The sequence below is a fragment of the Typopeltis vanoorti genome, chromosome 20 (assembly GCF_054136105.1).
Source record: "Typopeltis vanoorti isolate ZY-2024b chromosome 20, IOZ_Tvanoo_1.0, whole genome shotgun sequence".
Lineage (NCBI taxonomy): Eukaryota > Metazoa > Arthropoda > Arachnida > Uropygi > Thelyphonidae > Typopeltis > Typopeltis vanoorti.
This window is the reverse complement of record NC_143568.1, coordinates 43,986,483-44,000,464: the sequence shown is the minus strand read 5'-3', so window position 1 is coordinate 44,000,464 and position 13,982 is coordinate 43,986,483. Positions and strand designations below refer to the sequence as shown.

At 34.3% G+C, this 13,982-nt stretch overlaps 1 protein-coding gene across 3 annotated transcripts in view; it reads right to left on the bottom strand.

Moving 5' to 3' along the window:
* Positions 1–13,982, bottom strand: part of Slmap (Sarcolemma associated protein) — a 545,241-nt gene that overhangs the window by 499,796 nt on the left and 31,463 nt on the right. For all 3 annotated transcript variants that reach the window (XM_090409867.1, XM_090409869.1, XM_090409868.1), the window contains exon 2: positions 6,799–6,946. In XM_090409867.1, coding sequence (XP_090265993.1) covers positions 6,799–6,946 — 148 coding nt within the window. The remainder of the gene's footprint in view (positions 1–6,798; positions 6,947–13,982) is intronic.

The window sequence follows — 13,982 nt, the reverse complement described above, 5'->3', positions numbered from 1 at the left end:
TTCTTTTTCTACCTATCAACCAAACTTTGCAGACTACAATTTTTTTTTTATGCCATTGAAAAGAAGACTCATAAACCCATTAGATTAGATACTATGATTAAAAGTATAAAATTTAGTAATAGTGTTTAATTGGACATTGAGATTGAGGCCAAACTAACCTTGCTCTGTTGCTGTTATTTGTTAAAAACAAGATAAAGTTCTCAGTGAAGTGAAAAGTGCTACACCATACTACAGTTATCCATAACATTTATACTGTAGTTATTAAAATATTAATTACCTTCCTACTGGTCGAAGTAGATGAAATACTGATACCACCTTAGCAATTTTAATTTATCATGCATTTACTCTACTCTGCTAATTTACTCTACTAATTTCCTTAACAGTGACTGTGGAGCTACTAACATATATTAACTATAAAGGAGCGATCTTTGTGTCCAACTGACAAAGTATTCTGTTTTACTTGGAATATCCTTGTTGTTCTTCAGTATTTTAACTTTTGCTGTATAATTTATTTATTGTGTATGTTCCCTTGGGTAAAAATGATTTTCATGTGTGTGAAAGTAAAATGAATAATTATTTTTTAATCTTTAAAAGGGTGATGGATTTTTTAAATTCTATTTCAATTAATTTTTTTATTTGCTACATAGTCCAGAAACCCTGTTCTAGAGACCAAACATGAAACTTTTTCAAGCCACTTCAGGCCTCCAATAAGAATGGCAGTAGTCTCACACCAGGCAATGAAATTCATCTCCCAACTAAAGACAATTTTAAATGTCATGTCAGGATTTGAATCTGCTACCTGTTGGATAGAAAGCAGATACGCTAACCACTTGACCAACCTGGCTGGCAAACTAGTTTGTGTTATTTTCGATGTATGATCATTATGACATAAGTAGCTTTAAAGATTAGACTCATTATCCTTCATGGGAAAGAATTCACTAAACTAACAGGCAAGTTACGAAAATTATCAATTTTATATGGCATGCTTCGTGCTCTAATTGCCTTTCTCAAAAAATGTTGTGACATGAAATTTATTCCTGTATGCTAGATTTGGAGAGAATATTCAGCTGACTGGAGCTCGCACAAGTTTTTCCTTTGTACAGAACCAACTTCAAGGAGCTAAAAAAGGTTTAACATCTAATATTCACTATTTCAGATCTGAAAAGAAGGATTTTAGCTACTGTGGACAACTCATTCATAATAGGGCTTCACAGTATCAACAACACCAAAAGAGGAAAAAAGTATTTCTATTAAATTTTGTTATATTTTTCTGGGTTTTCTACCCATCATCTTCAGAACACAAATATAACTTGTTAGTTATATTCATGTTCTGAAGATGCACACACAGTATTGAACTAAATAAATGTGGGAAAATATTCAAATTGTAAACTGGAATTGAACTAATGTCCATACATGGTGCCCTCTGTGGGCTGGATAACCATAAATTAGTTCAGAGAAGTCAGGCTATTAGGTGTCAAAATGACGGTCTCTCAGATCTTTGGCAAATTAATGCAACCTTACTTGTTAAAGTTAGGGGGATGCTTCATAACTAATTGTAAAAGTAGTCTCTCATACCTATAACGACTTCAATAGTATTGACATTTTCCTCCATCTAATCCTGTGTGAAGGAGTATCCTGAGCATGGCCTGATAATCTGTTACATTTTGTCTGCGTAACTAAATTCTTTTCTTTCAACCAGGTCTCACTGATGCTTATAATTTTTAGCAAGTTGAGCAGATCAATGCCAAAAACTCCTCTCCTTTATTTCTGATATTTCTGGCATTCATGTACATGCAATTCAACATTCCCTTGGACCTACAATTACCTTTTGTGATGTCATCACCAACCTGTGTGAATCTAAAAACTGTGAAATCACATTCAACATTGCATAACCATTTCTGTACACATACTCATTTACATGAGGGGTGCTAGACATATGGGTGATTGCATATTGCCTACTATCTCTATATAGCAATGTATTCCAACTGGTTCATGACCCAAGAGTATATAGAGGATTTGAAATATGAAGTGATCACTATTTAGTTTTGAGCAGGATAAAATTGAATTTCATATTGAAAACAAGAGTGTGTGTAAGAAAGTCTTAAAACAAACCAAAGTTCAGCAGCTTTCACAGGCAAACCGTAGACTAAAATAAAATACACAAACATCATTCAAGAAAAATAAGAGTTTGAAAACAAAAACCAAACACTGGAAGTTCAGTGGTAAATTCCAAAGAAAACACTGATGTCAAAAGAACCTGTTATGTTAGCTTGTGCTCTTAGAGCATACAGAGAAAAATGTAAGAAAGCAAAGGACTGTGTAAAACTAGCTAAACAGAAGTCATGGAACACTTTGCTAAGAACATAGAAATATCAGGAATGTGGCAAAATATTGTTATTGTTGGAAGCTTAGAAATGGAGGAAAGAGTACTGTAAAAGAAATCAGTGATAAAGGTGACATGAAAACTGAAGATATTTTTTTTAGATGCCTGAGGTAAATAATTAAAGATTGTTAAATGAAACAAGCAGTGTCAGCACTGTGGTAAAAAACACTCAACAGGAATGCAACCAGGAATATATATCCATACTTGAAGTAGAAAAAAACCATCAAATACCTGAAATGTGGAAAGATAGCTGGAGTAGATGATATTCGACTAGAAATGCTCAAATATGGAGGTATAAAATTTTTACAGTGACTGAACTGAATAATTCAAAAGGCCTGGTCAGAGGTTCAATTCCAGGTAACTGGAGTAGAACTCTCATAGCACTCATCTATAAAAAAAAGGGAAATAAAAGTAAATGTGAATTACGGAGTTATTTCCCTAATGAGTGTTCCAGGTAAGATTTATCCAAGTACACTTGAGAAATGACTAAGAAAAATTGTTCAAGTGATGCTTGGTGAAAAAACTTTTCGTTCTTCTAAGGCACTTCTAACCGAATCAATCCACCTAGACCTAGGTCTTCCTGGGTCTTTTTCCTGCCATCTTGGCATCAAAAACCTGTTTTACTAACCTTCCATCTCTCATCATATATAAGTGACCATATTACCTTAGATTAGCTCTGCTCCCACATTTTTGAATACAAACGATGTCAAGTTCTTTCCTTTCTACAATTTTATTATGATTCTGCCATTGAAACCATCTGTTCAGGCCTCTAATTTTTCTAAAAACTTCATATCTGTGGTCTCTAATCTCAGATTATGTGCTTTATTTCTAACACAACTCTCAGATCCATAATTTAAAACTGGTTTGAACTGTCATGTATACCACTAGTTAAGTGTTTTGGCTAATTTCTCTCTTATCCCATACAAATTTATTCAAATTGCTCTCCACAATACCAGCTTTGCTTATTCTGTTCTCTTTTTCAGATTTAACTTGCCATCTTCACTAACAAAAAATTAATTAGAAATTGTTATTAAAAAATATTAGAAATTAGAAAAGCGTGGTATAAGGAAAATCAAAGTGCAGTGAAACTGGTGTACTTTTTACTTCAATTGTTACACCACTATGTCACTGGTGGTGTAACAATGATAAGATGGACGAGAAGATGGACATAAATGAGGAAAAAATAAGTTATTCCAAAGTGAATAAACAATAAATAAGACAACAAAGGATATTATCTATATTATACAAATGAAAAAATTAGGATGGCATAGTGTTAACAGATGGCCTGATTTCAAAATAATGAGAATCAAAGATAATAGGGTTCAGAACTGATTATACATATGGAACGGAGTATGAACAAGACAGGATAGAAGAGATATTATGTTCTTTTATCTGCAGAGTGGTGGTTGAGCAAAGAATACTGCTGTTGTGAATACTTGGAGTGTGAATGGGTTCAAGATTTAATATAATAGAAATTTTACTCTAAATGAGGCCTTCCATGATGAGCCTTTTGAATGCAAGGAGTTTGTTGTAATAATAATAATAATAATAAATACAAGTACAACATTTGCAGAGATCTAAAAGTGAGTAATTTTGATGGGAATGCAGCTAGGCTTTGCAAAATGTTGCTTTTTTAAGCAAGTGGAATTGTCGAGCTAATGATCACCACTATAATGTTAAAACAGTGGTAAATAAACAGAACCAAGTGAAAAAGGTAGTGTAGCATATTTTTTTCAAAGCCTCTCCTTGTGAATTCCCAAAACAAGTTACTCTTGCAACTGTTTCACAATAAACTAGTGTGATGGCAATGTTTTGCGAATTTTTTTAAAAAAAAAAAAAAAATCACAAAAAAAAAAGGGAAGCCAAAATTAAAGAAAACATTTTTATCAGTCACAAATTAACACATACATAAACGAAAATTCTTTTGATAACATTTGAAATGATAATGAAGAAGAAGAATGCAAGAGAAAGGTGGGGAGGAGAGTTTTTAATAAAAAACAGGAATATGCTCCTTAAGAATTACATTGTTGAAGTCTTTTAATATATCTTATCTACCAGCTGTGGCATAAGCTCTTTCCATGCCAACAAAAACTGAAATCAGATGTTCAGATTTGGTTTCATTGGAATAACCAAATCTGAACTGTCTGAAGAATTTAAGAGTACAGTGATGTTAAATGTTATGTGGAATTACAGGGCTGTTAAGTATGACAAGCTTAGGAGATTGCTCGAATCAGTGCCATGGCATGTGAAACAGCAAGGGCTGGATGATGATAGCGCATGGGAAGTGGTAAAGGAGTGTTTGAGGGAAGTAATGCAGACTGCATACCTAGAGTCAGGAGAGTAAATCAAGTGGAAGTTAAACGGATGAATATCATTATTAAGATGGAGCTGGGGGGGGGGGGAGTGGACGGGATTCAAGGAGAAAGGTGACCAGCAGACATGTGAACAGTACAAAGCACAGGCCAGAAGGATAACCAGTGTGGTAAGAAAGGCAAAAGCAGAGTGTGAAAGGAAATTAGCAATGTAGGCTAAAGATAATCCCAAACAGTTCTTTTGATAGGCTACAAGTAAAAGAAAGAATCTTCATGGTAGAATGATTTTAATGAATGCCAATGGTAGGGCAGTAACTGAATCAGTCAAAATAGTAGAATTACTGTGCAAGAGTATATCATCCAGGTGGAGATATTGTAGTAACAAGAGGGGAAAAGCTTATATAGGAACTGAGGTAAATGAAATGGAGGTGCATAACATATTACAGAACCTTAAACAGCTATGGGATTGGTTGGTATAACAGCTTGAGTTTTACGTGACGCTGCTGGGGAATTGTCAGTGCCTTTAACGACATTTTGTTTAATCTAAGTCTCAGCTCTGGGTTAGACCCGAGGGGGTGGAAAGGAGGGGAAAGTCCCATTGCATAGGCTCCAAGACTGATGTAGCAAATTACCGACTGATCAGCATATCAGGAGTTGTTGTCAAAGTACTGGAGAAGTTGGTCAAGAACAAGATACAGGAATGGATAGATGGAAATGGGATAATGTATGGGGATGGGGGGGAACATTGTTTTGTGATGGGTAGGTCACGCCTCAGTAACTTGCTCGCGTTTTATAATACAGTGACAGCTGAGTTGGATAGAAATAATGGGTTTACAGTGATACTGCTGGATTTTTGCGAAAGCCTTTGAAGACACCACATGAAATTCAAATCAGTAAACTGCAGCACATAGGGATGGATATAGGATTAGTGAGGTGGATAAGAGGGTGGTTGATGGAGAGGTATCAGAGAGTAGTTTATTCAGGAGAAGAGTTCCAAAAGAAGGCCTGTAACTAGTGGCATGGCAAAGGGTTCTGTTCTTTGACCGTTACTGTTTAATTTGTAAATTAACAATATAGGAAAGAATCCGAGAGGAACTGTTCCATTATTTGCCAATGATGCAAAGCTGGGTAGAGAAATAGTTAATGGAGACGATGTTAAAATTTTGCAGGATGATTTGGATAGCCTGGAAATCTGGGCAAAGGAGAATGGATGTCAGTTTAATGTGACAAAGTGTAAGGTTATGCATTTTGGGTGAAAAAGATTACCACCTGCACGACATTAGTGAAACTGTACTCCAGGAAATTGACAAAGCCAGAGATTTGGAAGTGTTAGTGGATAGGGGGCACATAGTAAAAGTGGCTAAAGCAGTCATCAGATTATTGGTTATCGAAGAATAAATACTTTGACGAGCATAGATAAGCAGGTTATTATTCCTCTTTATTGAGCCTTGACAAGACCTCATCTTGACTACTGCGTGTAGGTCTGGTCACCAAGGTTTCTTCTCACTTCTGGATCCTATCCACCTCTTCCTCATTGCGAAGAATTCCACTGACCTGCAACCAAAATGGTAGCAGGTCAATGGAATGAACTTTTACGAGAACAGTTTGAAGATTTGTGGGTTACAGAAACTGGTTGATAGGGGAGGAAAAGAGTGATATGACTGAGACATACAATTACTGAAGGGTTTTTACAAGATTAATTAAGAGTATAAGAGTAAATTTTGCAAAACAGGTCTGGTGGTGGGAGAAAACTAGGGGCCATTCATGGAAACTGAGTAAGAGTGTAGTTAGCAAGGCTGTTAGAACTAGGTTTTTTGCTTGGAGGGTGGTGAATGAGTGGATTGGTTGCAAGAGTCTGTTGTATGTGCCTGGACTATTAATGAGTTCAAAGCAAAGTATGATAGATACTGTGAAAATGTTGGATAGTGCTTGACATGATGTTTAGGGCCTCCCTCGGGCTACTCCAAGGAGTCCTTAGACTCCTTGGAGTAGTGTGTAATAATAATAAAAATAAAAAATAATAAATAACTTTAAGGAGAACATAACAGTGAGTCTTAGGACTCCATTCAGGTGCAAGATTAATAATAATATTATAAAATTTACCCTTCCTTGAGTTTTCCACCACATCAACACCAAACTGCACAATATCTCCTGAACACACTTCTCTTGCAGGAGATTCTTCTGACCCTTTGCTAAGTCGTTGGTTGTTAACAAAAGTTCCATTACTACTTTTAGTATCTTGAAGATAAAACTACATGAATGGAAAAAATAAAAATAAATAAATAAATCAAACATACTTCAAGCAAGAAGTAAATATTCGAGAAGTTAGCATATCAAGAAATATTTGATAAATGTAACACCTAAATATAGATTTTTTACATTTCTCAGAAGATTAATAAAAATAACTTTGGATACTTTTCTTAATTCAGAAAAATTCTATTTCATCTTTCATTTATTTATTTTTTTTTTTATCATCATCAAATTCCTGCCATGTACCCTCAAGGGATGTACAGAATATGATAGTACTACATGAAAAATTTACATCACCGACAACTTCCTATCTACAATTTTTCTCCCAATCAATCTGTTACCTGTCAAGACTCCAACATTATCAGATCTTATATGTCTATCTTCTAAGGCACTTTTTACCATATCAATCCAACTATATCTTGGTCTTTCTCTGGGTCTTTTTCCTGCCAACCTGGCAGAGAACACTTCTTTTGCTAATCTTTCCACTCTCATTCTGTTTAAGTGACCATACCACCTGAGATTAGCTCTGCTAACACATTCCTGGATGCTAACAATGTCAAGTTCTTTCCTAATATAAGCATTTTTAATATGATAATGCATTGATACCATACAACTGTAGCATTTTGAATAGCTTTTCTCTTATTTTTATTTATTTTTATAGGCTATGATAATCCATTAGTATCAAAATAATATGTGATGGCATCATAATATATAAATTATCTGCATTACTGGATGTGCTTGAAAAGTAAAATAAGCATGGGAGTTTTCCCAGAAATATTATACGTAAAATAAGCAACTTTCAGTTAATTGTTTATTTGCTATGTTTTTTTTTTGTTACTCATGTCGATAAATAACTAACACGGAATGGGAGAGAACTGTCGTGCAATGAATTGTAGGATTTCTAGGAGACTTATCTAACATTAATAAATTAATACATTTTAACTGTACATAATACTAATGCATAAAAAATAATATATCATGTATTCTAAAAAATATACTTCAAGAAAAATTGAATTTAAAAGTACAGGAATATTTCGAATGGAGTTAATGGTAAATTCAAACAGAACTAACGCTAGGTACTGTATAGTCACTGTACTATACAGTACAGTGACATGATTCTGCCCATGATGGTATCAGCTCATCTCCAGTCTTTAATCAACTGCTTTATTTCTAAATCAGTGTTTCTCAACCTTTCTTTGATGTGTGCCCCATTTTTAATATTAGTTTTTGTGGCATCCCCCTTGCAATTCTTGTGCCAAGACACTGACAAAACCCATAAAAGTTAGCAAAACAAACAAAAAAACAAACAAACTAGGAATTAATTAAAATTTTTAAATATTCATATAAATTTAAATACATCATCAAATCTTTTGAAAATTATATAGATCTGGCATCACTGCACAGATGGCAGTGATACCAAATGCTAGAGACCAGAGATATGAGAGTCCTGAGAAAGATTAGGGGCGTGAACACCTTTCGGAAAAATTAATTTCATCACGGGAAGTATTGAATGTTCTGGAAATGTTTCTGCGAGTATAAATAAGGCTTGAAATGGCAAGATGGCAGTAACACTGCAACAGTGAGAATTTGATGGTAGGCTTTATTTTACTCCTATTCGCAACGACTGTGATACAAGGTATAAAAACAATCTTTTCTACTGTAGAAAAATTGATAAATTTTTAATTGGACATAAGCAGGCAACTGACGACTGTGGAGCGTCGATGTCAACAAATTCAGGTTCAAAGAATATCACTCTGAAAGAAAAATCAAGAAAGCATGCAGCAGAATATTTAGATTTCAGTTTTACAAAGACTGAAGTAAATGATAGAACTTTCTCCAAAGCTTGGAGAAAGTTTTACTAAATGACTACAGTGTATATCTCTATCAAATGATACTGTTGCTTGGCAAGTTGGTGATATATGTGAAGATATGCAGACAACTTTTGTCACAGCTTTGTGACCGATTATTCTTAATTCAGCTTGACGAGGCAACAGATAGCAACAAGGATTGCCATTTAATTGCTTATATTCGATGTTGTGATGGATTATCACCAGTTGAAGAGTTATTGTTTTGTAAACTAACAGAAAGAAGAGCCACACTATCTGGATTGTTCAAAACATTGAACAATTTTATATACAAGGCAAACATACTGTGGAAAAATTGTGTTGGAATTTGCACTGATGGTGCTTGAGTTATGTTTGGAAGGTTTAAATGTTTACAAGCCCTTGTGAGTGAAAAATCCCCACAATGTAATTGGACACATTGCATGATTCATAGAGAAGCTCTTGCTGCAGAAGAAATGAGTCCTGGTCTAAACATTGTGTTAACAACAGATAACCATGGTGAATTATATAAAAATGAGTAAACACGTTGTAAACATTTTTCCTGCAAGACAAGATGGTTATCACAGGAAAAAATTTTACAATGTGTTTACGAATTAAGAGATGAAATAGCAATCTTCTTGGAAGAGGAAAATCATGAAGAAACAGAAGTTAAAGACCACTTATTTGCGATGAAATTGAGCCACTTGGTGGACATATTCAAGGAACTAAATATATTAAACTTGCAACTCCAAGGAAAATACATGTGTCTTAGAAATAAGTGACAAAGTTATGCTTTTTGTAAAAAACTAGAGTTATGGAACAAAAAGGCAACAAAAATTAGAAATGTTTGCAAATGTGGATGAATTTATCAAAACCTACAAGGCAGAAGAGCAACACATCAAAGTTTTATTTGCCGTTATTGAAAATCATTTAAAAATGTTGACAAAGAATTTTAGAAAGTATTTTATAACCGATGACAACAACGGAAATATACAAGTGGGTTAGAAACCCATTTCAAATTACCCCTGAGGGTTTCTCAATTGAAGAAGAGAACAATTTATAGACTTCACGTCAAGTGGCAAAGTCAAAAAACAATTTACATCTAAATTACTGTTTGAATTTTGGGCCAATGTTGATGAATTTTCTGCACTAAAGTCAAGAGCTTTTCATGCACTTTCATTTCCAACATCTTATCTTTGTGAAATTGAGTTTTCTGCAGTGGCTGCCTTAAAAACAAAATATAGATCTCAGTTAAATATAGAAAGAGAACTAGGAGTGTCAATTTCCAATATGAAAAGCTTCACTCTGCAAAGCAGGCCCAAGGAAACTATTAATTTTAGATTCATTGTTATTGTTTAGTTTTGATTAGTTGCTTGGTATATTTTGCAATACTGATATATTCCTGTAAGCATAACTAGTTTATTCAATACAATGGATTGTATACATTTTATTTTATTTTCAGAGTGTGTTTTTATATTTTGGTTTTGTGTCAATAAATAGTTTTATTAACCACACTACTGGCCAAGACGTCTATAGACATCAAGGCTATCATGGATGCGAGGTACATATTAAAATTGCAATACCATTGATATTACGTTGAAATATATGATGGATACGAAGTGTATGAGGATGCGTATTTAATCCATAATGGCCAGTAAGCTGGTTAAATGCTTTTGTTTCAATAAAGTAGTTTTTCAGTTTTTCCTTAGATTTCCACTTTCTTCGGAACCTCCTTTATGTATTTTGCCACATAGGTTGAGAATTAGTGTTCTAAATTAATTCTGGTCAACCAGGCCAGCACAATACCAGCCAAGCTTGCTATAAATGGTTAGCATATCGGCTTTCCAACTAAGAGGATGTGGTCCAAAATATTATGCATGAATTTTTTTGTGACGGTCTCTTTAGGTTAGAACCACCACTTCTTATGTGGAGGCTTGAAGTGGCTTGATAAAGTTCTACTTTTGGTCTCTCTAGAATGTCTCAGATCCATATGCTAAAATTGGTTTGAAGCAATTTTGTTTAATTCTCTTATATCCTCTAAAACTTGTTCAACTGGCTCTACACCACACTACACCAATCTAGATTATTCTAGTATCCTTTTCAATATTTAATCTGCCATTTTAACTAAAATTTGTTGGTAAATATTAGAAATGTATTACCTATTCTATAAGTTCTCTAATGAAAATGTAGTTGGTGTTTACCATGCTTATGCCTATTCTAACAGTTTTTTTTTTTTTTTTTTGTCTTTTTATTGCTGAATTTCATACAAAATTTCTTACTGCTGTTACTCCAACTACTAAAAAGTTCTTCATGTCATATGTTATAAGTATGTATTTAGCAGTATAACATCATCTGCATAAAGAGCTGAGTAATATCTCTGATTTTTATATCATTTAAGGCCATGATTCTTCAAATGCATTAATTCAGATTGAGAGATAGGATATACATAGATATAGACAGGAGATAGAAAATGGAGTAACATGCATGCATAGATAACTTTATGCTTGATTTTAGATCAAACCATCTTCCTATAGATTATTCAATTTTAAATGCTGACGTACAACGTAAATATAGGCTATATGTTATTCTGTACAAAGAGTTTTTCTCTTGCCACATTATCACATGCTGTTTTTTTTAAGGTCTACAAAACTTAAACACAAAGCCTTACTATATTCCTGTAATGGTGCTGATAATCCACTTTTGTCTGAACCAAACGACTTAAAGCTGCATGTTCCTGTTGCTTAACTTCATCTCAAGTATGCTTGTCCATCTTACCTAGAACACTAAGTAGGGAAATTTCTCCATAATTTAACACTGGTTTATTTCCCTTTTTATGTATGGGTGCCACTCCAATCATCCAAAATTATGTGGTGATGTCACGAAGACTTTATGCCTCCATATAGTTGAATTCAGGTTGAATATCATCTATCCCAGTGGTCTTACAATATTTAAAGTTTGTGACAGCTTTTTATACCTCAAATAATGACAAGTATTCCTGATTGCATTTCTCTTGAATATTTTTTGTCACGAAAGAAAGAGCCCAAAGGCTTCATTTTGGCAATGTAAAATTACACAGGCAAAGTGGATAGGATATTAAATCCAACATTATTTCAAAACCGAATGTTTGTAGAACCTATGAAAGTTTTGTAAGATGACCCGAGAGATTGCAAGAATACAAGAGTGTGCAAGCTAAGGCAATTCGACAACCCCAAGTTGCCTTAGCTGGCACTACTTAAAAGACATGGACACTAGCCAAGTGTCCATGTCTCGTAAGCTCTCAGGTCAACAAAACTTTTATAGTTTCTACAAACATTCGGCTTCAAAATAATGTTGGTGTTAATATCCACTTTGTTTATATAATTTTACATTGCCAAAATGAAGCCTTTTGGCTCTTTCTTTAATATTACCGACCGAGAGTTCAGTTATGAAAAATAGGATATTGAGATAACATTTCTCCGACATTTTGATTTCCTTAGTACTAAACGAGTTTTTGCTCCCTTAAGGTTTCTGCCTGGTCTCTGAAGAGACCAGGCCAGTTCGAAACAGCTGTCAGGCCAGTGGAACCTTTATTAAATGCACTAATAAAGACGAATATATGGACACTTGAGCAGCGCCCACGTCTTTTAAGTAGTGCATGCCGAGGCTTGCAGTCTCGTAAGCTCTCAGGTCAACTTAAGAAACCTTCATAGTTTCCACCAAACATTTGGCTTCGAAATAATGTTGGATTTAATATCCCCTTTGCCTATGTAATTTTCTGTCACTGCTTATGATATTTATTAAAGTAATTACTCCAAACATCCAGAATATCTTAATCTTCACTTTTAATCTTCAATTTTTATGTCACTTTTTTCTATTTTTGCTTCCTTGAAAAATACTCATTCCTCCTTTTTTCAGTAGCTTCCAGAACATTTTGCCATCTTCCTGATCTTTATCTTCTATATTCTAACCCAAGCCTCCCCACCCCTGATGTTTATTTAACTACTTTTTACATATAGCTTATTTTTCTTACATTTTTCTCTATATCTGTTCAGAGCACCTGCTGATTTTTGTTTATTCTTTTTCAGAGTAGCTCCCAACTGTTTGAGTACATCATGAAGTTCTGATTTTTCTAACTTTGCACAAAATGTGCAGCTATGTGCCTTCCCTGCTGAATCCATGAATGTCTTCACTCAAATTGGACTATAAGATTTGGTTCTTGTTTACAAACCCTTTTTTCTTTTTAATTAATAATATTTGTATGTTTGAGCTAACTCTCTAAAAGGAAATATCTTTATTTTCTGTTCTATTATTATTATTATTACAAGGAACAATACAAAAGTATTACTTCTCTTTGTCTTTCATTTTAATTATGGTAGAAAGTATGTCACTGACTGCACATTAGTAATCTATAGTTCCACCATGGTGAGAAAATGTTGCTATTGGCCACCACATACAAAACAGAGTAGCAACTGAATTCCTTACTACAGAAAATGTGGGTCCAATGAAAATTCATACCTATTTGCAATATTTGGAGCAAAACTGTTGATGCGAGCACAGTTAGATGCTAGGCCACAGTTTCAGAGTGGTGAAGATGGTCACAGATGTGCCCCAAAGACCAGTGATAGCAGTGATGACACAGAGTCACGCTGATGAGCTGTTCAATTAGGATTGCTGCATCATAACTTGTGAATTATGCAACCTCGAAAAACCAGCAGAGATAATCAATGTTAACAACCTTGGCTAGAAGGTCTGCACATGGTGGGTCAAGCAAATGCTGAGAGACAAAGCACAAAGAAGACTAGAAAGTCTTCCATGTGGAAGCTTTCTTGTCACCAAGTTACACCATGGATTCACCATGTTTTATCATTTATTTACAATCCAGAAATGAAGAAACAGACATCATCCAAGAAGAAATTCAAAAGACAGCCTTCCATGGGCAAAATCATGGCAACATGTCGGAGATTTAATGGAATATATACAGCACTCAGAAAAGATTAAAACTGATTTTAATGCTTCCAATATTTTGTCTCGGTCATTGAGACATCTTCAGGATTACAAAAAAACTATTGTAATATACACTGAAATACAACACAATACTAAGTGAAACATGTGGGTGACAAAAGTCCTATCTAGGTGGTGCACTCTCTATGGGTATTTGTAGGTGGCCTAGGATGTAAGGTGGGATCTCTGATAATTAATGTTTCCCAAATTTTGGGAAGTTTTATGCAACCATAT